Source organism: Melospiza georgiana, chromosome 20, assembly GCF_028018845.1.
Source record: "Melospiza georgiana isolate bMelGeo1 chromosome 20, bMelGeo1.pri, whole genome shotgun sequence".
NCBI classification, from domain to species: Eukaryota; Metazoa; Chordata; class Aves; order Passeriformes; family Passerellidae; genus Melospiza; species Melospiza georgiana.
This window is the reverse complement of record NC_080449.1, coordinates 3316436-3342026: the sequence shown is the minus strand read 5'-3', so window position 1 is coordinate 3342026 and position 25591 is coordinate 3316436. Positions and strand designations below refer to the sequence as shown.

At 51.5% G+C, this 25591-nt stretch overlaps 3 protein-coding genes across 5 annotated transcripts in view; 1 reads left to right on the top strand and 2 right to left on the bottom strand.

Moving 5' to 3' along the window:
- Nucleotides 1-1150: 1150 nt before the first annotated feature.
- On the top strand, nt 1151-3285 carry TUBB4B (tubulin beta 4B class IVb). The gene is made up of 4 exons (XM_058038404.1): nt 1151-1276; nt 1363-1471; nt 1559-1669; nt 2077-3285. The coding sequence occupies exons 1-4, from the start codon at nt 1220-1222 to the stop codon at nt 3135-3137; spliced, it is 1338 nt and encodes a 445-aa protein (XP_057894387.1). The 5' UTR covers nt 1151-1219; the 3' UTR covers nt 3138-3285.
- CIMIP2A (ciliary microtubule inner protein 2A) lies at nt 3275-19266 on the bottom strand. Its single transcript, XM_058038502.1, has 8 exons — nt 19211-19266; nt 15502-15671; nt 11336-11434; nt 11124-11221; nt 9189-9291; nt 7721-7815; nt 4969-5086; nt 3275-3363 (listed from the first exon to the last, which is right to left on the bottom strand). The coding sequence occupies exons 1-8, from the start codon at nt 19264-19266 to the stop codon at nt 3275-3277; spliced, it is 828 nt and encodes a 275-aa protein (XP_057894485.1).
- A 3253-nt stretch (nt 19267-22519) lies between these two features.
- LOC131091978 (discoidin domain-containing receptor 2-like) overlaps nt 22520-25591 on the bottom strand; it is a 65733-nt gene continuing 62661 nt past the window's right edge. For 2 of the 3 annotated variants that reach the window (XM_058038392.1, XM_058038393.1), the window contains exon 17: nt 22520-24593. In XM_058038392.1, the coding sequence (XP_057894375.1) occupies nt 24453-24593 (141 nt within the window). In that variant the 3' untranslated portion in view covers nt 22520-24452. Of the gene's footprint in view, nt 24594-24923; nt 24962-25591 lie in introns of all 3 variants that reach the window. The other variant, XM_058038394.1, reaches the window with a different exon arrangement.

Here is a 25591-nt window from a genome sequence, read left to right as displayed (position 1 = left end):
CCATGTGGGGAAGCCTTGATAAGTAAGCAATGTCCACCTCAGATCCCCTCACAGGCAGGAGGCCTTCTCTGGGGCCTTCCCCTCAGAGCATAGGGGCCTCTACAGAGCTGCCATTGCAGGGCTCAGAGCAGCCCTAAGCCCTCACAGCCCCTCACAGCCCCCAGAACCCCCAAACCTCCACATTCCCCTCACAGCTGCCAGGGCCCCCCTCTGCCCTCACAGCCCTCTCACTGCTCCCCATGCTCCCACAGCCCCTCAAGCCCTCACAATTCCCTCACAGTCCTTACACCGCCCCCAAGCCCTCACAGATCCTCGGGCCCCCACAGTCTTCTCACAGCTGCCAGACCCCCTGAGCCTTTAGGGTCCCCCGAGCCCTCACAGGAGCCAGGCTGAGCCCTCAGAGCCCCTCTCAGCCTCACGCTGCCCTCACACCGCCCGCCCCAGCCCCTTCCCGCCACCCGCGCGCGCTGTCGCCATGACAACGCCGCGCGCGGCCCCGCCACCCTTGGGCCGGGGCCGCGCGCCAGAAAGTGCTGGAATGTCGCTGCAGCCCGCGCGTGCGCACGCGGGGTCCTTCCCCCACCCGCGCTGCGGCGGCGGCTGGAGCGGGACGGGGGGGCGGACGGGGAAGGAAGGAGGGAGACCTGGCTGGAGGGGCGGGGGTGAAGCGCTAGGGACCCGCGGGGAACCCGCCCTGTCCCGCAGTGAGGAGGAGCCGCGCCTCCGCTGCGCAAAGCGCGCACTCGGCTCCGTGAATGAGCGGCTGCGGCGGCCACCGCCCAGAGCCCGCTGCGGAGTCACTGCGACGGTTACCAGGGCACTTCGTTCTCCGCCAATCAAACGGCGTTAGCTCATCCCCCACGGGCGGCAGCCAATCGGCTTCGACATCAATCATTCAATTGAGCCAATCAGAAACGCCGTGAGCGAGCTGAGGCGGGCACTCGCGGCTCCCGGTTGCCTAACTGTAAAGCCAACAGACAGGTGGGCGGGGCGAATAGGAGCCGTCGGTTTGAGTGACAGCGGTGCAGCCAATTAGATTCTCTCATTTGTAGAGCCTCGCTTTAGGCATCCAATCGTTGTTGCGAGTGCCCGCCTGGGCGGGGAGAAGAAGGCTGCGCGCGCATTCCGCTGCTATATAAGGGCTGGCGGTTGCCTCACGCAGCCAGAGTCGGTTGGGGAAAATCTGGGGTTGTGGTGAACGCTCGGAGCTGCCGCCATCATGAGAGAGATTGTGCACCTGCAGGCCGGGCAATGCGGAAACCAGATCGGAGCCAAGGTCCGGGCGGGGAAGGAGGGCGCGGGGGCGGGAGGGGAGCGTGCCCGGTCCGGCGTGGCCGCCGCTGACGCGCTTCTCTTCGGCAGTTCTGGGAGGTGATCAGCGACGAACATGGTATCGACCCCACCGGCACCTACCACGGGGACAGCGACCTGCAGCTGGAGCGCATCAATGTCTACTACAATGAGGCCACAGGTAGGGCCCGGACCCGCCCCACCGTGCTCCCCCCGTGCTCCCCCCGGCCCCCCCGGCGCGGCAGTCATGGCTCTCCCTGTGTTGCAGGCGGCAAGTACGTGCCCCGCGCCGTGCTGGTGGACCTGGAGCCCGGTACCATGGACTCGGTGCGCTCCGGGCCTTTCGGGCAGATATTCAGGCCAGACAACTTCGTGTTCGGTGAGTGCGCGGGGGCGGGAGGAACGGCGGGTGGGGCGGGCAGGGCACTGCGGGGCTGCCCCGCCGCACATGCTCTGAGGGACCGGCCCGGACGGGGCTAATCCTGGCGTGGAATACCGGGATTGCGGCTGGGAGCAGCTCCCAGGTGGCACCAGAGGTCGTTGCTTTTCGGTTTTTCGTTACCGCCTCCGTGCGTGCCACCGGGAGAAATGGAGTGGCTGCTGTATCATTGATAATTAATGTTTGCTTGTGTCTGGCGAGCCACTGCAGAGGTGCCTGTGTGAAACCACAGCCCTGCGCTCGATAAGATGAAAGCTTTCATCGAGCCTGATGCTCTTAGGCTTTGCTTGCAAGCAATAAGCAGGAAGCAGTGACCGTAATCTAATACGAAAATGGCTCTTTTCCAGGTCAGAGCGGAGCAGGAAACAACTGGGCAAAGGGCCATTATACGGAAGGTGCTGAATTAGTCGATTCGGTGTTAGATGTTGTAAGGAAGGAGGCAGAAAGCTGTGATTGTCTCCAGGGCTTTCAGCTTACTCACTCCCTGGGTGGTGGCACAGGCTCTGGCATGGGTACCCTTCTCATCAGCAAAATCCGTGAGGAGTACCCAGACCGAATTATGAATACTTTCAGTGTGGTGCCCTCCCCTAAAGTGTCAGATACTGTAGTAGAGCCCTACAACGCCACGCTGTCGGTGCACCAGCTGGTGGAGAACACGGATGAGACGTACTGTATCGATAACGAGGCGCTGTACGACATTTGCTTCAGAACACTGAAGTTAACGACCCCCACCTACGGTGATCTGAACCACCTCGTGTCAGCCACCATGAGCGGTGTCACCACCTGCCTGCGGTTCCCGGGCCAGCTCAACGCTGACCTGCGGAAGCTGGCGGTGAACATGGTTCCCTTCCCACGTCTGCACTTTTTCATGCCCGGTTTTGCCCCGCTCACCAGCCGTGGCAGCCAGCAGTACCGGGCTCTAACCGTGCCAGAGCTCACCCAGCAGATGTTCGATGCCAAGAACATGATGGCGGCGTGTGACCCTCGTCACGGCCGCTATCTGACGGTGGCCGCTGTCTTTAGGGGCCGCATGTCCATGAAAGAGGTGGATGAGCAGATGCTGAACGTTCAGAACAAAAATAGCAGCTATTTTGTTGAATGGATCCCTAATAACGTTAAGACAGCAGTCTGTGACATTCCACCTCGCGGCCTCAAAATGTCTGCCACCTTCATTGGCAACAGCACGGCCATCCAGGAGCTGTTCAAACGCATTTCTGAGCAGTTCACTGCGATGTTCCGCAGAAAGGCTTTCCTGCACTGGTACACGGGCGAGGGCATGGACGAGATGGAGTTCACAGAGGCTGAGAGCAACATGAACGACCTGGTGTCTGAGTACCAGCAGTACCAGGATGCCACAGCTGAGGAGGAGGGAGAGTTCGAGGAGGAGGCTGAGGAGGAGGCAGAGTAAAGCTATGCAGTTGAACACCTGTAAATTTTGTTTAAAGTTGTATGAACTCTCTCATTCAAAAAGTTCTGTTTGTGTTGTGTTATTATTGCTGTTTCCGAGTCACTCCCAATGCTGTACAGGCACCATTAAAGCAGTTTTCACAGTGCAAGTCCCCGTCTCCTCTGTTCCCAGCGGTACGACTCCCGCGTGCCGTCCCCATAGGTGAGCCCACAGATGTCCTGCAGATCTGGAACACAAAAACAATAAAACATGGGGCTTAGCACTAGCACTGTCACCCTGTCCACGTCCCCCCACTTCTGTCCCTGCCCTCAGCCAGGTGCCTCTGCTGTGTCACTGCCATGGTGTCAGTCTGGTGTGGGGACTAAAGATGTTCCCTGGTGTTCTCTTACACTCAGGTACTGCTGGAGGGGGGCACATTTAGCAGGGAGGGTGGGATTAACTCAGGCTGTGTCTAAATTTAGATACCTGCCTGTGGCCTGGTGCAGCCGGGCCTGGCAGGAGCTGAGCAGGGGTCACAGGAGCTTTGAGCTGCCTGGGCACAAAATGGTGCCCCAGAGCTGGCACCCAGCATTGGGTGTTTGGTGTTCCTGCAGCAGCTGAGCTGCTCCTCTGCAGCTCCTCAACACTGCAACCCCAGCAGGCCTGGCCCAAGGGTGCTGGGTGCACTGTCACAAGTGACACCAAAGCTGTCCTGTGCACACAGCCCTGCTGCAGTGGTTTCAGAAACCACAGCCGAGGTTTGGATAATGAGGTGTTTGTGCAGCCTCTGCTGTTTGGGTGAGCTGAACACCTGACAGGTGTCTGGGACTGTTTGTCTCATGAAAACCCTGTACTAACAGCAGGTTTTCATAATGGAATCAATTCATGTTTGGTGCCATTTCAGCTGACAAAGCTGTCACTGAGAAGCTGGACAGGAGGGAGCAGGCTTCTTCCCTGCTGAAAAAATTCTGTTCAGTGTTCTAAATTATAACTGCTTTTGTTTAAAGGTTTTCTGCCTTAATTAATTTTCTCCACCCAGAGCCGGACTGGTTGGAGCAGTTAAAACTGTGCTGACTGGTGGCTCCAGAGCAGGGCCCAGTGTCACACCTGCACTCAACATTCTCCTCTCTGGGCTCAGCCTCCCCAGCAGCCACAGCCCAGCCCTGCCTGCACAGTTGTTTTCCCACTCTGCTTTCAATCCTGCCACATTTCATATCTTCTCCCATTTTCCCCTCTGCACTGCAGCAAGGACGAGCAGTGAGTCCATTTCTTCCCAGCTGAACATGATTTCCCACCCACATTACTGAGCTGTGACCAAACACAGCAAAGCATTAATTGCTGATTTGTTGAGATTTTTTTTAACCTGGTACATTAATGCTTCCAGGTGCATGGACACACCTTCCCCTTACACACAAAATTCCTCCAGAGCTCTCCTTTCAGGCAGCCCAGGACAGAGCTCAGGCAGGGACCTGTCCTGGTGGCAAAAACCATTTCCCTGCACTTTCTGTGCTTTCTCGACCCCTTCACACCATCTACTTTTTCCTTTTTATCAGACTTCAAGGTTTTTAGAGCAAACCCCTTTCCTGGCACGTGACAGGTGGGCTGTCACTGAGCCCGGGTGGGGAATGGTGGCTGGAAATGTGAAGCCTGGGAGAGGCTGGCAGTGGGAATGCTGGGCTCTCCTGCAGCCAGGGCATGGCAGAGTTCCCAGCAGCTCAGCACAGACCGGAAAAAACCCACGTGGAACACCTCAGTGATTGTTCACTGCTATGAAACCGCAGCCAGTAACAGCACCACTTAACCCAGTAATTAGCATTAGTGACTTTTATTTTCACTCAGCTGATGAACTTACGTGGTACAAAGCCCATGTAGTTGGGGATGAGTCCAGCACGGGTGTAAATTTTGGTGTCTGGCCAGTGTGTCAGAGGGAATCTCCTGCCCAACGTGTAAGGTGGATTTCTCTCTAAAAGCTGGAAAACAAAACAAAAAAGAGCCCACAACAGCATGGAATGGTTTATTTTAAAACACACTATTTTTACCAAAGTCATGTGCTTTGACTCTGCATTATATAAAATATTTAAGCCAACATAAAGCAATTCTCCTTCCAGTCCTGCTTTTTTCTAATTAAGAGCTACATTGCATTGTCCCTTTTTCCACTCCATAAATTTTTCTCCTGGCAGGTGTTGGCAGCAGTCCCTGCCAGCTCGTCCCCCATGGCCACAGCATGGCCCAGGTGCTGTCCTTGGGATCCTGATCCTGATTTATGCCCTTGGGGATCATCCCCAAGTTCCAAAGCTCCTGCTCTGCTGTCCCTGCTGTTCCTGTGCTGTGACTGTGTTTGGGCTTCACCCCCTTTGTGTTTCCATGAGTCCCACCAACAGGAACAGCCCGGGATTCCCAGGCCAGGAGGAACAGGAAGGCTTAGGGAGCATTAACTGAAGGAAGAGTGCAAATCATCTCCCGCCCTTTGAGGCTGGCCAGCGGGATGGGTGTCACAGCTGGGTGTCACAGAAGCCCTAAAGGTGTCCCTGGAGCTGTGTTTGGGGTGTGGAGCAGGGATGTGGGTCACGGACCCAGCACACCGAGCCCTTTGTGCGGGGATGGAGCCCAGGCTGCGGCTCCTCGGGGGTTTCTGCCGTGCCCGCTGCAGGCAGTGAGCAGCGATCCATGGCACATCTGTAACCGAGGACAACGAAGATTGAGGGCAGCAGATTAGTGGCTTGAAGTCAGAAGCCATCTTAGCTGGAATTGTGGTGTGATTCTCCTCCCTTCAGCGCGTCTGCCGAGCCCCGCAGCCCGGAGCGCTGCACCCCGCACGGACGGACGGACGGACGGATGGACAGACGGACCCTCCCCGGCTGATCCAGGGCACGGCAGGCGTGTCCGAGGGCAGCGGGGCAGGAAGGGTGGCACGCAGCACACTCAGGGATAAATGCCCGGGTTTTGTTCCGTTTGCTCCATTTCAATTCCTATTCACGGCAGCAGGGAAGCAGCCAGCAGCAGCGCAGGGAATGCAGCTCATGCAGAGCTCGGCTGCTCTCCCCGCTCAGTTCTGCCCAGATGATTCCTCCGAGCTGGGAACCCTCAGCCCGGGATGCTTTTCCTACATCAGCCCCCTGTGCTCGGGGATGGAGGGGATGGAGGCACGGCCGTGGGGCCCGGGGAGCAGCAGGGGCTTGGGGGGCTCAGCCTGGGGTTAAAGCGCTGATCAGGGCACCTGAGAGGCTGCTGAACCCTGGGAATGACACTGCAGCCCAGGAATGACACTGCATCTAGGGATCCCTCTGCATCCCGGGGATCCCTCTGCACCCTGGGGATCACACTGCACCCCAGGAATGACACTGCATCTAGGGATCCCTCTGCACCCTGGGGATCACACTGCACCCCGGGGATCACACTGCACCCCAGAGATTTTACTGCACCCCAGGGATCACACTGCACCCCAGAGATTTTACTGCACCCCAGGGATCACACTGCATCCCAGAGATTTTAGTGCACCCCAGGAATCACAGTGCATCCCAGGGATCCCTCTGTACCCCGGGAATGACACTGTACCCCGGGGATCACACTGCACCCCAGAGATCCCGCTGCATCCCATAGATCTCACTGCGCCCAGGGAATCCCTCTGCACCCCAGGGATATCACTGCACCCCGGGAATTACACTGCACCACGGGGATCTCTCTGCACCCCAGGAATCTCACTGTATCCCAGGGATCCCTCTGCACCTCAGGGATATCACTGCATCCAAGGATCTCACTGCACCCTGGGAATGACGCTGCACCCTGGGGATCTCACTGCACCCCAGAGATCCTTCTGCACCCCAACAATCATCCTGCACTCCAGCAATCACACTGCATCACAGGAATCACTCTGCACCCCAGGGATCTCACTGCACCCCAGAGATCCCACTGCATCCCAGGTTCTCTCTGCATCCCGGGATGTCACACCATGATGGGGGCAGGGAGGGCTGTGCAGCTCTGAATGCAAACTCAGCTGCTGCAGGAGGGATCTCCCTTTCTGTGCCTGAGGATTGTGTGTCACTGTATGGGAGCTCTTACAGCAAGGGGACAACAGCTTTTCAGGAGGGATATTTCTGCATCCTTCCCAAAAGGAGGAGGAAGAAGGTCAAGATCCCTTTAAGACAAATTGTGCTAGGAAAGGAGAAAGCCTTACAACCAAATAAATGACATATCACAGGAAGTCACCAGCACTGCCAACCAGACAGAGGAGATGTATTTTCTATAAAGGAAGTGCACACAGTTGCATCCTGTATTTCTGCACCCAGAGCAACGTTTTTAACAGCTACTCTTGACCCAGCCCTCACTATATTTCCTTAATCCTTTTATGAACTCATTTACCATCCCTTAATGTCCCAAGGAAACAAGTTACAGAATTTAATTGCTGGTGGTTTTTTTCAATGTTAACTAACAGCATTTGATTTTGCTTGTGCTTGTACCCCAGTTCTAATCCTGCTCCTGAAAATTCAGCACCAGCATTATGCACATCCTCATTTCAATAATCTAGTCCAATAATCCAGTTCTAAAATCCTGAAAATTCAGCACCAGCATTATGCACATCCTCATTTCAATAATCCATAATTTACCTGGCGACGGTCAAATTCCTGCATGGCTTTCTTCACACCCAGCAGGTAGGTCATGCCAACATTGTCCAGGGAGCAGGGGATGTAGCCAGTGTACCCTTTGGGAGGAGGCAAAAGAGAACATTTTCTGCTTGAGAACATACAGAGCTCATTTAAAGATCAAGCACTCTGAGAGTAGAGGAGCCTGGGATGAATATAAAACCTTAAAGTATAGGAAGGAAAAATGAACCTGTTGAAATTGTAAAATTAACTCTCACATGTGAGGTATCTTCTCTGAAAGAGATTTTTTGCCTTATGATTCCCAAGGAGAACACAATGACCTGAATTCATTTTTGTTAGTCTGCACATGGTATGGAAGAAGAATTTCATTTTCTTAGTCCTTTTTTTTTTTTTTTTTTTTTTTTTTTTACATCTACAGCTCTTCCGTGTTTTCTCCCAATTTAATACACACTCAGGGGCTAACAATGGCATGTCCAACCTTTTTTCCTCATCTCCTCTGCCCATCCAACAAATTCCCACAAGAGAAACTTTATAAAGTCTAAAACTACACAAAACCCAGCGAGGTAGAACCTGAAAGCAGCCCAAACTCCCTCTTTCCAAAGGAATGCTTTGGAGAGGGAAATTTGCCTTCTGCACCCTAAAGGCTGGACAGTGTCTCATTTTAACTGGGATATTGTGATCCCTGTAGTGCAGAGTGAAGGATCCCACCTGCTGCAGTGGGATCTGTGAGGGGGATCAGCCCATCACCCATCACAGCTCTCCTGCTGCACAGGAATGTTCTCCCAGAGCAGGGGGGAAGATGTGGAACACCCTTTGTGGGACACATTTTACACCTTTATGGTGGGGCCACATCCCTGTATGTGTGGATTTGGTGGTTCAGGAAAGCATCTGATTTCTAGGAGATGGAAACCACCCCAGCAGGGTGGGGCAGAGCCCAAGGACAGCTCTCCTCACCGCCTGCAGGGAAATGAGTTGGTTCCTGAATCCCTTCCACTGCCCATGGGCAAAGGGTGACAGCATCCCAAGGGGTGACAGCATCCCAAAGGATGACAACATCCTAAAGGGTGACAGAGTATCCTAAAGGGTGACAGCATCCCCAGGGTGACAGCATCCCAAGGGGTGACAGCATCCCAAGGGGTGACAGCAACCCAAAGGGTGACCACATCTACAGAGTGACAACATCCCAAAGAGTGACAACATCCCAAGGGGTGACAGCATCCCAAGGGATGACAGAGCATCCCAAAGGGTGACAGCATCCCCAGGGTGACAGAGTATCCTAAAGGGTGACAGCATCCACAGGGTGACACCATCCCAAAGGAACACCCTTGCAGGGAGAGCAGCAGGGATATTTTTATATTTTCCATCCCAAACAAGTTGGAGCCACTGGGCAATGCCACTGAGGTTTCCCCTGGGTTTCAGAAGGGTCACACCATGTCCCCAGAGAGCTGCAGGTGCCCTGGCTGTGCTTTACCTAAGGTGGCTTTCTGTCGGATGGCATTGGGCACTGGCAGCACTGGCAGGGTGTAATCTGCTGCTGCAACCCCTCCTGGCAGTGCCACACCTCCGGTTTCCAGCTGCTCAAAACAAAGAGAGAAATCAAATCAAACACCAGTAAAACCTGCTTCTGCCCTTGGCTGCACTGCTGGAATCACTGCCAGGGCTGGGAATGGCAGCTCCCATTTCCAGTTCTTCCCAGCTTCACTCCAAGAGCCTCCCCAGCCATTTCTGGGAAAGCCAAATTACGAGAGGAGCAAGTAGCAAACCTAGAAGGGGTTTGCAAAATCCAGGGGGAGCTTTGGCACTGAGCTCCTGTGCAAATCTGTTTCTGAGGGCAAGGAGCAGGAATGCCCCTTCTTGGGATTTACATCCAAGCCAGCTTTTGACTCCATACGTCAAACCTCTAATCTCTGCCTTCAGAGGATTTGCAGAAATCCTGGGATTTCTGCAGGAACGTGACAGAGGCTGCCACTGGCTCCAGAGAAAAGAAATGGTTTATTTAAAAATAATTAATAAAATAAAAATTAAAACAAAAACAAACAAAAAACCCCACCAAAACAGAAAAACCCTCCAATCAAACAAAAAGAGCAGCATGAAACTTGTTGGTCTGGAGGGATATTTGGCTGTGCTGTGCTCAACAGCCCCCAGTTCAACAGGCAAACCCCGGTACTGGTGTTCAAAGGAGAGGCAATGATGGTGGGAAATTCAGGTGGGGGCAGAAACCCAACCAAAGGTGCTGGGACTGCTCGAGGAGGAGGAGGAGGAGGAGGAGGAGGAGGAGGGCAGCATCCAAGGACACCCTAAGGAAGCACAAGCCTGGCTGCCCAGCACAGCATAACACAAGTTTAGGGACTGAGATTAAAACCAAACCCACCCAAAGGAGAAATTAAGCCTTTTTGATTGGGAAGTGTAATTAATGATCAAAACTATTTCCTGAAGATGGAGTAGATTGGCTGCTGCTGGAAATATTTGTGTGTCTGATCTTTTCCTACACAAACTCCTAACTTTTTGTGCCCTTGCCATTTGCTGGATTAACCCATTTTCTGACCCAGAGATGTAGCAACTGAGTGGCATTTTAAAAACTTTTATTCCATTTTCAGTCTCATGTGAAGGGTGAGACAATACAGATGTTATAATGCACACCATCACAATCAGAAGCTTTAAAGCATTCACAGCATAGTGTAAAAAGCTAATTAAAGCTAATATTATTAAAGCTAATAAGCCAAAAAAACACTCATAGTGTATTGTAATTAAGGAATAGTTAGCTTCTAATTGTAATAGCATAAATCAGAAGCTTTAAAGCATTTACAGCATAGTGTGGCTAAAGCTAATAAGCCAAAAAACACTTATAGTGTTTATGTACACTTATATGTACTTTAGTTAAATATTTTAATACACATATACACCTATATGTATTGTAACAAATAGTTAGCTTCTAATTGTAACAGCATCATTTATAACAACCGTATTATCTCACCCTTCACATGAGAATGAAAATAGAATAAAAGCTTTTAAGAGACCTCTGAGTTACCCCATCTCTGGGTCAGAAAAGGGCATAATGTGGGTCAGAAAAGGGGCATAATGTGGGTCAGAAAAGGGCATAATGTGGGTCAGAAAAGAGCATTTTGTGGGTCAGAAAAGAGCATTTTGTGGGTCAGAAAAGGGCATTTTGTGGGTCAGAAAAGGGCATTTTGTGGGTCAGAAAAGAGCATTTTGTGGGTCAGAAAAGAGCATTTTGTGGGTCAGAATAGGGCTTAATCTGGGTCAGAAAAGGGCATAATGTGGGTCAGAAAAGGGCATTTTGTGGGTCAGAAAAAAGCATTATGTGGGTCAGAAAAGGGCATGATCCAACAGGCACTCCCAGCCGTGTGAAATCCCCTCCTCACCCCTCACCCCCAGCCCCACTCACCGTTTTTGTCCCTTCACATTGGCACTGGCAGGACCCTGTCCCTTTGCCCAGCAGCCGTGCCAGGGGTGCCATGGCCAGCTCCCTGTTCAGCTGCTCGACTGCAGGGTGTGGGGCCAGCCCTGGGGGCTGCCAGCCCTGCTGGGCACCCGGGGGGCTCTGCCAGCCCTGCTGGGCACCGGGCACGGCCGGGGGGCACGGCCCAGCCTGGGCACCCATGGGGGGCTGCACCGGCTCCTCCAGCACTGTGGGCACAGGCTGAGGCCCCAGGGGGATCTCGGGAGGGCTCGTGATGGTCTGGTAGGTGACATAACCTGAGGGACAGACACTGAGTTAGAGGAGGAGGCATTCCCGTTATCCCCATGCCATGGGAAGGAGCTTGGAGGTAGAACCAGAACAGATCAGCTTGGAAGAGACCACAAGGATCCACTCCATGCACATCCCAGAATAGCCACGCACTATGAACGCCATTTAAATTAAATGTAAATTACTAAAAACCAAAGGGAAGCTGCAATACATAAAGAATGTACTGCAGGAAACAATGAGATATGGAATTTCTGCTTCGTACAGGCTTCCATATTATTCCTACAATGGTTTTGGATGCATCATTATTCCTTGTAGCCATCTTGGTTCTCCAATTTCCAAATCCTGGGAGCAGTACACTTATGCCTGCTGAGTTCTTTTTTCACAAGTTTTGTTTCCATTTTTCCTCTGATCCTCATCAGCCCCATCAATAATCCAGCCTGCACAGAAATCCAGCACAAATCCCAGTTAAATAACATTTATTCCAGCTGTCACTGAAACAGTAAAATATCACCAGCCAAGCTAAAAGGGGGAAAAAGCCTCAATCCTTAACTCCACGTGGCTGTGTCAGCCCACCCCAAACAGAGCCCCCTCCAAGGAATTCTTGCTCTGGCACCGTTGCTGCTCATCGAGGAAAGGATCTGCTGTAACACTGGCTGGAAAAACATTATCTCACATCCAAATATCTCCACTGTGAACCAGGGACAGAGCCCTGTCATTTGAGATTCTGCAGGAACAGCTGAGCTGGGCAACTTTTCTCTGATTTCCCCTTAAAAATCCCCCTGACGTGGCTCCCCAGCCCCGTGTGACCTCCCTGGCTCAGGCACTTTCTCTGTACCAGCAGTGAAACTCATTTTCCCCTCCTCTGTATCTCCAGAGGAGAATCCTCCACCCCACAGCCTTCTTGGAAAACTGTTCCTGTGTCAGCCTGGTTTTTTCAAAACAAACCAAATTCCTTCCATTTTTGTGCTCACAGACCATTTTTTCCCAGATCATTACAGCCTTCCTGTGAGCTCCCCTTGGGAGCACATCTGCATCCCAGGGCTGAGCCTGGGGAGTGAATGAGGAGCTCCCTTCCAGCAGAGGCTCCATCTGCAGACAGCCCATTCCTCTGCAGGGCTGGAATGCTCTTAGAGGTTTTGTCCAAGCTGAATGATTCCATGATTTCTGAAAATCTACAGAAATCAGCAAAATCTGCCCCTTTCTGCATAAGTATAAATTTATGGTGGGCATTTAGGTGTGTAATCTGCCCACAATTATATAATAATGTGTGTATGTATGTATGTGCATATATATATTTTTATATTTATATATATTTATATTTATGTACACATATATACATTATATATATACACATATATACACATTATATATACACACATTATATATTATTATTATATGTGTAAGATATAATATATAATGTATAATGTATAATGTATAATATATAATATATAATATATAATGTATAATGTATAATATATAATATATAATATATAATATATAAAAATATATAAATATATAAATATATAAATATACATTATATATGTATATATATAAATAATATATATAATATATATTCTGTATACAACTTTATTTTTATATAACTATATTGTTATATATATAAACCAATATATATATACATAATATATTACTATATGTTATATATAACATATATTATATATATAACATATTATATAATATATATAAATATATACATATATAGAAATAATATATATTCTGTATACAACTTTGGAAAATATATATAATATGCTCTATGCAACTGAATTATCAAGTATTCAGGCTGGCACCAAAATAAGGAAAAATCCTTGATTAAAATGATTTTTCAATCTAATGGGCAAATTTTAAACCAGGTTTATTTTTTACTTCATTATTAAGAAGAATGTTGAATCTACTCTCTTTCTCCCTCAAACCAAAGGAGAAGGAAGCTTAAGACTGTTCTATACTTGAGAAATCCATGTGAGCTCCTTTTTATCCCCCTGGGGTTTGCAAACTGATTGATTCTGAAAGGCGGCACAGTGAAGCACGAAATGAAAAGCCAGGAGAGCACAGTGCTTCTGATTTGAGGAAATATCCACATTTTCAGCTCAGGTTCCAGTTGCAGCATGGATGATGGATAATTCAGCTCATCCCTGGCTGATCTTATGGAATCACAGAATGTGCTGAGCTGGAGGGACCCACAGGGATCACCTGGAGCTCTGGCAGCCTCGGGGCCGTGCCCATTCCCTGGGCAGCCTGGGCAGTGCCAGCACCCTCTGGGGGCAGAGCCTTGCCCTGAGCTCCAGCCTGAGGTGACACAGTTCCAGCCCATTCCCTGGTCACCAGAAGGAAGAGATCCCCAACAGCAGAGCCTGATTGCACTTCCAGCAAGGAAACAAATGGGATTCAACTGATAGAAACTATCAAAGTATTGGTGCCCATCAGTGAGGCTTTATCAAAGCCAGGCCTTGAGAAAAAATCTTGAGACCGAGTTTGCTAAAGGAGCCACAGGCCCCACAGTGCCATGAGCTCTTTGATCACCATCCCGTAAAACAATCACATAAAACACCCAGGAGGACACCAGGAGCACCTGGCAGGGTTGGAGGGATTGCTCAGGCCCAGCTGGGCAGCAGGGCTGGGGTGACCTTGTCAGCACAGCCAGGGCTGGTTCTTCAGGACCTCCCTGAGGAGCAGCAAACACGAGCGCCAGCACTGGCAACCAGGAGGGAACCAAAATAATGAGAGAGCAGCTCGGTCAACTGGTTAGTTGGGTCTGTCCAAGCTGTGTTTTAGACCAAGGAAATGCAAATCCAGACCTCCAGGAATGAGGCCTGTAAACCCAGCTGTGCAGTGCAGGCCTGATCCTGGAGAGCAGGGCCAGAGCAGCAGAGAGGCCCCAAGAAGCTGCACGACACAAAATCCCAGTGAGAAATGAGAGAGGAACACTTGGATGTGGCCATCCCTAGGGAAATAAAGACCCAGATCCCACAGGAACACCTTATCCCTGTGTTCAGCATGCAGGAAACTCATTCCCACTGTCCAGGCCATCCAAACAGCCATGGGATGTGGCAAATATGTCCCCAAAGGATGGCACATGTGTCCCCAAAGGGTGGCACATCCCCAGGGCAGCCCTGAGTGCCTGCCTGGGGCTGCTCAGAGGGACACAGCACCCTGCACAAAGGGCTGGCACTTGGAAGGAAATTCCTGCAAATTCCCAATGCTGGGAATCCACACAAGCCTGTCTGTGCTTGATGGAGGAGGTGGGGCCTGTTAGCAAAGTGGAAAGGGAAAAGAGGGGAAAGAGGGGGGAAAAAAGAGGGGAAAGAGGGGAAAAAAAGGGAAAAGAGGGGGGGGGGGAAGAGAAAAGAGGGGGGGAAAAGGGAAAAGAGTGAAAAGAGGGAAAAGAGGAGGGAAAAAAAGAAAAGAGGAAAAAAAAGGAAAAAGAGTGAAAAGAGGGGGAAAAAGAGAGAAAAGAAGAGGAAAAAAAGGAGAAAAAAAAATAGGGAAAAGAGGGAAAGGGAAAACACAGGAGGCTTCTGCTGAGCTGAGGAGAAGCAGTGAGAGGCAGAATCAAGGCCAAGCTGTCAGAGCTGGAGCAGAGTGAGCTGTGCACCAGGCACGTGAGTCAGAAAAGAGTCTGATTTAGGAGACCAGACCTTCCCCAGAAAGATGGATTTCAGCCTGTGGAATTGTGCTGGGTTTGACTGGGATAGAGGTAATTTTCTTTATAGAATATAAAGGCCATGGTTTGGATTTGTGAGCAGGCAGCTGTATGGGGTTTGGTTGCCAGCCAGGGTTAAACCACAGCAGGAATTCTGGAAGAATTAGGGAGTGAATTAATGATATGCCATAAAATCACTTATCTTCATTGAACTGAAGATAACCTGGGAACTGAAACTCTCCACAACACCAGAATCCCCATCCTCGTGAGCTGAGGCCAAAAGCTGCAGCACCTCACTCTGCTCCTCCCCACCTGTCAGAGCTGTGATTCCTCAAGGAAAAAATCCCATTTCATCCAAGGACAGAGCCCACCGTTGGTAATTAATTAATTAGTGCTCATTAGCGGGGCCCATTTTCTCACCTGGGTGGTCAATGTGGTAATGGTACTGGAGGAGGTTTTCCTTGGAGTCCAGTGGTGCCAGCAGGGAGCGAGGGCTCTTCCTGACACTGGGATCTGTCAGCAGCTCGTGGGTGGTCCTGCCATAGGTGTCCCCAAAGGTGAAGGTGAACTGGGGAACATAGCCCCCATAGCTGGGGAGGAAACCAGAAAGGAGCCATGAGCATGATGGCAGTGGGGGATGTGCACTGGTGGGGTTAATTGTGGAACCCAAACAGACTGGTTTGGGTTGGAAGGGACCTTAAATCCCATCCAGTGCCACCCCTGCCATGGCAGGGACACCTCCCACTGTCCCAGGTGCTCCCAGCCCTGCCCAGCTGCTGCCAGGAGCTGCCCAGGCCCCTCGGGCTGTTTGCTCAGGGACACAAAGGGAGGATCTGGCTCACACAGGGGAGGGGGGGGTCTGGATGCCCCTGGTGAGGACAGGGCAAGGTCACAGATCACCTGGATGATGGAAACCCCACAAAGAGAAATCAATGCAGAACATGCACAGAGAGTGGGAAGATGCCATAAAATGAAATCAGGGGGTGGTGGGGTAGTGGAGGATCTGAGCAGGCCCAGGGTGTTCAGAGAATCCCAGATTGGTCTGGGCTGGGAGGGACCTTAAATCCCATCCAGCGCCACCCCTGCCATGGCAGGGACACCTCCCACTGTCCCAGGTGCTCCCAGCCCTGCCCAGCCTGGCCTTGGGCACTGCCAGGGATCCAGGGGCAGCCACAGCTGCTCTGGGCACCCTGTGCCAGGGCCTGCCCACCCTCACAGGGAACAATTCCCAATATCCCACCCAGCCCTGCCCTCTGGCAGTGCAGATCTGCTGCAGGGTCTGTGCCCTGGGGAGGGAGGATGGGATGAGCACAGGGGGAGAACTGAGAGCCCAGGTGTGGTGACAGGAGCCAGCAGGGAGTGTCTGTGTTTCACATGCATGTTCTCCTCTGGCAGCACACATTGCTCATCAGCTCTCAGGCATGTACAGGCACAGGCCCCTGGTTCATGCAGAAACATGGGTGAGGTCAGGGAGCAGCACCTGTGGATGTGGATGGGAACATTCCCAGCCCAGCCTGGGCTTTGGCAGCACCAACATTCACAGTCCCCCAGTTAAAACACCATTTCCAGTTCAACGTGCCCCAGTTTAAACTTAGCAGGGTCTCTCTGCTCTGACACACTGTGAGTAACTGAGAAAATCCCGTTGTCTGTTGTTCAGTATTGAAACTCAGAAATAAGGATAATTCCTCTCTTGCACCCTCCTCTCTCTGCTCACAGCAAGGAGGGGGCCCAGGCTGATGAGCCCACCCGGGCACAGGGGGCACAGGGAAGGTTGTCAGTCCCAGGAACAAACACAGCTCAGTTTTTGGGATCTCTCCAGTGCCCAATCCCTGGGCTGGGCACTGTCACTTGTGGCCAAGGGCAGGGCAGGTGCTGGAGCTCTGAGCCACCATCAGACACTCGAGCTGCTCCAGTCTCACATTTCCTAATGCTGATGCTATTCCAGCACTGAAGGAAGGAAGAGCAGCCAGTTGCAATGGACAGAAATGTTCCATCAATGAGCCCAGCGTGGATCCAGGGCTAAAGCCAGATGATGCATGAGGATCATAAGATGATGAGTAAGTCCTTTCCCTTCCAAATAGTTTAAACAGCAGCCAGCAGAGCTGTGCATTTACTCTGGGCAAGTTTCCCCACTCTGCATGCAGGATTCCTCCTGGTGCCTCATCCCCAGGGGTTCTCAGTGATAAACTGAGCAAGGGCACAAATGACACAGCCCAAATAATTACAGGATGGCTGGAGGGATTTTGATCCTGGACAAAATAATGGCTGGGCTGAGAAAGGGCTCTGCTCCCCTGCAATTAAATAGACATCACCTGAGCCAGGGGGATCTGCCCTGAGGGAGGCACAGGTGAAATTTGGGGCAGGATCAGCCTCAGCAGGGCTGGCTGTGCCCCGTGCTGGGGCTGATGGAGGATCCCCTTTTGGGGAGCCCTGTTGGGGCTCAGGCTGTGAGCAGTGAAGCCTCTCTGGCCCGAGGCTGAGCCCTCTCACCCCCCTTGCTCAGCCCTATCTCCTCCATCACCACTCCCAAACCTGCTCTGCCTCCCTGCCAAGCACAGCCCTGGCCCTGGGCCATCCTCTCTTGTCTCCAAACCCTCCCAGCTCTGCAGAGCCAGGCTGTGCCCAGGATCCATGGACTGAGCCCTTCCCTGCCCACCCAGACCCTCCCAAGCCATCCCACTCACTGGGTTTAGGCTCCCAGTCCCTGGAGCTCTGTGGTGGCTTTCCAGACTCCTGCTGTGACCATTGCCTGGCTCTGGGGCTCTTTGGGGTGTTTGTAGCTTTGCTGGCATGGGGGGTGCAGCACATGGGACACCTGGGGACATCTGGACACAAACCCTGCTCCTGTGACAGCCCAGTGCAGGTTCTGCTGGGGATGCCCTCCAGGCAGCTCCTCCTCATCCTCAGCACCCAAAGCAGATGCAAAGCAGCATCCTCAGCACCCAGGGGTGCTGAGCACAGCACAGCACCAACACGAACAGCAGCAGGGTTTGCCTCCTCCTCCTTCTCCTCTTCTTCCTCCTCCTCCAGCTCCAGAGAGGAGCAGCCCCAGCTGCTGTGTCCATCCCAGGGCTTGGAGCTGCTCCTGAGGGAGCTGCAGGCAGGCAGGGCTGAGCAAGGGAAGGAATTGGGGATTTTGGGGCTGCCATTCCAGCCACAGCTCCCTCCTTGCTGTCCCTGGTCTGTCCCCAGCACAGCTCTGATGGCACACAGGGAATGTCACATCAGATGGGCACAGCAATGCAAAAATGAGTAAAAACCCCCCCAGGCTCAGAGCTTATGTAAGTGGGAAGGTGGAGAGATCAGAAATGGAAAATCCTGCCTGTCACTGCAAGGGGAAGGGCTGGCTGGGTCACCAGGAGCAGCAGCCCCAAGGAAAGAGCTCCATCCTCTCCCTGTGCCCAGGCTCTGCCTCCCACACCTGCCTGGCATTCCCTGTGCCAGGGCTCCCCTCAGCCTGGGCTAATCCCAGGGATTCACCTGCTTTTCCCCTGGGGCCACCCTATTTGCACATTCCAGCCCAGGTCTCACCAAGGACCCCCACACAAAGTCCTAATTCACAGCAAATCCCAAATTCCTCCCATTCACATCTTACCTCTCCCCCTGCCTCATTTCCAGGCTTTCTTCCTTCCAAGCCTATAGAGGAGAGTGTCCCAAAGAGCTTTGGGAAGAAATCCAATTTATGGAGGAGGTGACAAATGTTCCCAGTGTCTGCCCCAGCAGCAGGACAGGGCTCCAGCTCTAGCCCAGTGACCAGAGGGTGCCACATCTCTACAACCCCTTAGTCAAAGGAGACTTCCAAAAATCCATGCAGATTTTTAAGACAGTTTGGAAGCCAAGCCCTGCACAGGAGCTCTGCTGGCATTTGGCAGCTTAAAAGAAATGGGGAAAAAGAACCATGTTGGCTTTGCTGTCCATGTGCCATGTATCTGTACATGTACAAATGTGTCTGCAGTTCTACCCCTGTGTAAGGTGCTGTTTTCCCTGAAGCTCTGTCTCCTTCAGAAAATGGATACATAGAATATGGAACAGCGTCTTAAAAAAACCCCAAAACATCCTGAGCCATAAACACTCCCTGACCCCAAGCAGAGCCTTGTGCACTGGAAATGGATGTTTTGGATGGACTCACCCAGGGACGTGGTAGGGGTTTTCAGGGAAGATGCTCTTTCCCCCGGAGCCTGCCATGATGATGTTAAAGCCCGTGCTGGGCAGGGGGGAAGGAGACACAGCTCAATGCAATCACCAGGGGAGCTCTGTGATGTCAGCCCCAACAGGTTCCACCTGCAGCACAAACCCCTCAGCTCCTCCTGGACACAGCTCTGTCCTCCCCCACCTTGTTTTGGAGGAGCACAGGAGTTCTACAGCGTTTGTCAGGATTCCTGAGGGCCCCAGCCCTGGACCCAGGGCTCCCTGGGAGGGGCCCCAGCACAAACACAGGTCTGTGTTCACAAACACAGGGCCATGGTCACACTCACAGCTCCATGGTCACAAACAGGATTCATGTTCACACACCCAACTCACACTCACAGCTCCATGTTCACATTCACAGCTCCATGTTCACACTCAGCTCCATGTTCACACTCACAGCTCCATGTTCACATTCACAGCTCCATGTTCACACTCAGCTCCATGTTCACACTCACAGCTCCCTGTTCACACACACAGCTCCATGCTCACAAACACAGCTCCATGCTCACACACAGCTCCCTGTTCACACTCAGCTCCATGCTCACACACAGCTCCATGTTCACATTCACAGCTCCATGCTCACACTCACAGCTCCATGCTCACACTCACAGCTCCATGCTCACACTCACAGCTCCCTGTTCACACCCCCCCAGGGCCTGGCTGCCTCTCCCCTGTCCAGGCCATCAGGGACACCCATGCAGGGGCTCAGGGCTCCCTGGGCTGCAGTGGAGGCTCAGCCACCCCTCCTGTGCCTGCTCCCCTCTGCCCTGGCTGTTTGGGGATTCCCTGTTGGATCCTGCAGGGTGAAGGTTGTTCCCAGTCCCAGCACCTCGTGGCCCTGGTGCCTTGCTGGGTCTCTCCCTGCCCAGCTGGAGGCAGGTCCAGAACAGGGGATCCTGTTTGCTGAACAGCCCAGGGGTGGTTTGGGCTGAAAGGGACCATAACAATCACCTTGTTCCACCCCTGCCATGGCAGGGACACCCTCCCACTGTCCCAGGTGCTCCCAGCCCTGCCCAGCCTGGCCTTGGGCACTGCCAGGGATCCAGGGGCAGCCACAGCTGCTCTGGGCACCCTGTGCCAGGGCCTGCCCACCCTCACAGGGAACAATTCCCAATTCCCTATATCCCATCCAGCCCTGCCTTCCTCCATCTTGAGGCCATTCCCCTTTGTCCTGTCCCTCCATGCTCTCACACACCCGCTGTGCATTGAGTTGATCAGCTCCCAGATCTTTGGCAAGAAAACATGGAACATTTTCCATCTGATCATAGGACTGGTCACTGATGCAGTTTAAACTTCTTGTATATGAGATGTTTGAATTAAAAATTATGAACATGCTTGGCTTTTAGACATCTCACTGAGGTGAGTGTTCCTCAGCCCTTCAAAAAGTATGTAGTAACTTCTGAAGTTGAAAATCATTAACTTCTTTCTCCTTAAATTCCCCTTCCAGCTGACTGGAATTGCAATTGGAGCTGCAGCCATGCTGCTACTTGAAGTAGTTGTGTTTGTCATGTATAGGATAAATAATGGGACTATCAAGTTCAAGTACTTACCATGTAAGTTTTAAACCCAATTTTTCCATCAATCTTGAGTCTTTTTGTAATTTTCTGTGGTAGTTGTTTGCTGCAGAGGTGTGGTTCTTGCAGGACAGCAGCTTTAAAGGATGGAGAACTTGTGTGGGTTCCCTGTCCCAGGTGTGAGCCCAGAGCTGTCACAGGCAGCACCTGCAGGTTTTATTTCTCTGGGCTGTGAGCAGTTGTGAATTCTGCAGAGGAATTCAACCCTGCTGTGATTTCACTGTCACAGATGGAGCAATGATTGAATCAGAGGTTTCCTTGAGGAGATTGAAGCTGCCCAAGCCTTCAGTGTGTTTAGGGAGCCCTTTATCTGCTCTGGGGCTGAGGTGGCGCCTCAGGGCAGCCCTGCCTGGGCCTGGCTTGGCCAGGGCTGGGCAATGAGGGATCCCAGGGTGGTTAAATCCCAAACCCTGCCCACAGGAGCTGTTCTGGAGGCAGCAAAGTGCCCAGGCTGTGCTCAGGTGCTCTCCCAGCTGTGCAGGGGGTTTCTGATGTGCTGCTTCTGTTGCAGAACAACTCCAGCCCCACGTGCCTCAGTACAGGTTCCGCAAGAGGGACAAAGTGATGTTCTACGGGAGGAAGATCATGAGGAAGGTGAGGGCACCTGCTGAAATCCAGTGTAAAGCTGGGAGGTGTAAAGTTTGCAGCACTTGACTGGCTGAGCCTGGCCCAGGGCCTCAGCCTGTAAATGTCTCTGGGATGTTGTGGCTGTTCCAGCTCTCCTGCAGCACTGACTGCATTGCTGGTGCAGCAGCAGCAGCTTCTCTTTCTGGCCACACCTTTCCTCTTTGAAAAATATTTGCAGTCAGTGAAGGCAGTAATAAATCAATGACTATCTAACTCCTGTATGGAATTGATTAAATACCCCATAATCCCAGCCTGGTTTGAGTTGAAAAGGACCTTTAAGATCATCCCAGATTGCTCCAAGCCCTGTCCAACCTGGCCCTGGGGACACTTCCACAGAATCTCTGGGTCACCTGTTGAATATTTGAGGGTTGTTCTTACCTGTTAAGGTGCCTAATTTCCCTCAAACTTAGGTCTGAGAAGATCAAAATGCTGCTTTGGCTCCTGCCCTTGGTGCCTAAACTGAGAGATCTGGTATTTTCAGCCTAAAATGTATTTGACTTTGCCCAAATACCTGAGCTCTGAGCAGGGCTGCAGGGTGGGTGGCTCTGCCAGGGGCACAGTGACAGACCAAGAGGCTTTCAAAGGCACAGGATGCAAGGGAAGGGCCCACCAGGCACAAGGAAAAAGTTCTTTCTGGGCACAGAACAGCTCTGGGACAGGGTCAGGGATGGCATTTCCAACACTGGAAATTTTTAAAGCCCAGAGCACACCAAGGGAACTTTGAAATCAGCTCAGCTTTAAGTGCTCAGGTTGGTAAGGGACCTTTAAAGGCTCCTCTCAGCCTAAAGCATCAGATTTTAACACTGGGATGAAGAAGCTGTTTATTGAAATGCAGGTCCCACCAGCACAAGGGGATTTGGGCCAGCACCTTTCCAGCATTTCCAGAAACTCCCTTCCAAATTCTTCATTTAATGGTCTGTGGCTGCTCCCTCCAACCCCAGGGGTCTCATCCTCCCCAAGGAGCTGCTGAACAACCCCACCACAGTGTCAGCTCTCAGGGCACACACCTGGGTACAAAAAAAGAAGTGGAAATTCACTTTTGTCAAGGTTATCATTAGAATTTATTGATATGAGACAAACTTTGTATGTCACCATGTCAATGGAGGAACAGCATGTCCAGATGTCACAGAGCCCATGCAGGGACTGTCCCTGCCTTGGGAGCACAGGAGACCACACACACCCAGCTGGGTGGCACTGGGGACATTCCTGGGGCAGGAAATGCTCCAGAAATCCCTTGGATATCTTGGTGTTTTGGCAGAGTGCAGCACCCAGCAGGGAAGGGCAGCTCACCCCAAGAAAACCTAATACAAAGAAAACCTAATTAGGGGTGAGCTTGCAGGAATCCCTGCAGGGAGATGAGAGCTCTTGGGCCCTCTGGCTCCTCAGCTGGGTGGGGGCACATCCACCCTGGGCTGGAGCCTTGCCAAGGGGCAGCACAGCCATGCCATGCTCCAGCCTGGCATCTCCCCATTCAGAAGCCCATCTGCCCATCGGGGTTTTTCTTTTAGCACAACCATCCCTGTGTTGTAACCACTCAGACATTCCCCTCTCACAGCACAGCCAGCCTGTCATCCATGCTTGTGGCTATGATGAAAATTATCTTTAGAATCTTTACTGGAAATACATTTTATGCTGGATTCTACTTAAAAAAAAAAAAAAAAAGGCAAGTGCTGAGCTTTCATCTTCTCCCAGCTTATGAAATATTTGGTTTGGTCCTAAGTTTCTTGCTAAATGATTAGAGAGGGAATAGCAGAGTATCCCCCAGGCACCTGGTAAATCCACAATGGATTTATTGTAGAAACACACTAAACTCTCTAACTCGCTCCAAATGGGTTTCAGAGCCCAGAATGAGCTGTTTGTGACAGGACACACAAAAAGCAACCCCAAGTTCAACGAGTGACTGAGGAAAAGGACAGGGGAGGTGACAGGGCAGTGACAGCCTGGCCATGGCCCCACCTGCTGCACACCTGGCTCCAGCACACACAGCTGGGGGCTCCTCCTGGCCCTCCTGGGAGCTGTGACAAGGGACAGAGAGGGCTCTGCTCTCAGCCATCCACCCCCAGCCCATCTCAGTTCCCTCTCACACGTAACAGCATTGATCTAGAGATCTCATATTGATGGGTAATTATACAGGATTAATTGCACATCAGTCCATTGTGGCTACAAGTTCATTAGGTTAATAACTCTACATAGTGACAGTAGTACAGTATCAGCTACTTCTCAATACAAACTCCCTACCCTAACCTTAATTTGTAGGTCAGAGGAAGACCTTCTAACACAGTGACCTCCCAATAACCTTTAACATTCATTTTAAAATCATTTTTTCTAGAAAACAAAACAAAACAAAAAAAAATCCAGTGTGGGGAAAACGCACATATATAACCAAAGCAGTGCTTAACAACCACAGGAAAACAGAACATCATCTTGGACTCTTGTTTCAGCATCTTCTGTGGACCCTGGAGTGTCACTCCCAAAGGGATCCTCAATGCTCCGTCAGTTCCCAAGTCCATTAAACCATTTCCCAGCTCCAGATGTTTCTGGCCTCTCACCATTGTCTGTAGCAAGAGCACACAGAAACACTTGCTCATGTGCACAAGACTTCCATCAGATTCCATGGAAGAGCTCTGGAAGGCTGCAGCCTTTCCTTCCAGAAGCCTGTTCTCGAGTGGCAGCACTCTCACCTTCTCTTCCAGCCAGGAGAGAGCTCCAAGTCCCTCCAAGTTCTACTCATTCCTTCTGCCCAAAGCTCTGTGGGTATCCAATAAAACCCCTCTCACAGTATTCCCAGGAAATGATTCAGAAGAGGAGATGATTTTTCAAACCAAATGAGATCCTCTGGTCCTGTGTGTCAGACCATGGCCAAGAGAATGAGCAGCTGCCATGGACGTCCCAACTGCAGCAGCCAGGGAGGGGAGCCTGACTGACAGGGACAGGCAAAGAGACCCCAAAGTCACTCTGTGCTGAGCTTGCCTCTTCCTGGAGTCAAATGTTTGATTCCATTTGCTCTAGCAGGAACTGGTGGATCATGTCAAAAGTGGGACGATCTTTGATGTCCCTGCTCCAGCATTTCAGCATCAGGTCGAACACAGGGTTAGGGCACAGAGGAGTCTGGGACAGATAGATCTGAAAGGAAGAGTCACAGTGTTTCAGGGGGTTCTCACAAAAGAACTGAACCTTTATCAAGTAACACCAAAGGACAGTTTCATTCCAGGCTTACAAGACACAGCCACCATGCAGAGTTTGGAATCCCTCCAGCTCCAGGCTGGAGTCTGGACAGAGCCTCTCAAACAGCACCACGGACACTTTGCCAACTTGTCTGATGAGCTGCTCACAAAACAGGCCTTTGTCCCCCAGGAAACATGAATGCTTCTGAGGCATTTGTCCTCCAAGAGACAGCAAAACACAAACCAAAACCAAATTTACCACAATAAAATCCAAGCACTTGCAACTCACCGTAGCCAGCCCATGAGGCTTTCTAAGCATCGTGACAGCTTGGTAGCAGAGACAGAAAAAACACCTTTTAGAGCTTATCTACAGCACAGCTTGGCAGAACCATTTTATTTCTCCCTCTCATTTTTTAGACTCACTTCTTGTAGGCTCTTGGCTAATCATTAGTATTTAGGAGATGGTGAGTAAACCCCATATTTTTTGCCTTTAATTCTCTGCTTGATTCCCTTTATTTCCCTTAATTCTCTGGTGCTGAAGGTGAATTTTGGGGAGAACTGTTCTCCACAGCTTTGGGTACTGAGGAGATGGATTGTCGTGCACTATCACTGGTGCCAGTACTGAGGGCAGCAGCAGTGGGGACAAAATGACACAAAAGCCCTTCAGCAGCTAGAGATGGCCAAAGGCTTCTTGGCTTCTTGGAGATACTTCAAGGAGAATCCAATCCCTGGGAACCACCAACTGCTCCTCCCCACCACAAATCCCTCCTGCTCCCTCATCTTGCAGAGGCAATGCTGGTGGGACAGTGCTGGCAGAGGAAAGGAGCAACAGGACTGTGTGGGAGAGCCTGGAAAAGCTGAAGGCAGGGCAGGGTGAGGTGGTTTAGAACAGGAAATAAACAGGACAGGGACAAGGGATTCTTCCAGTGGGAAGAGAGGAAAACTGGTGCAGTGAGC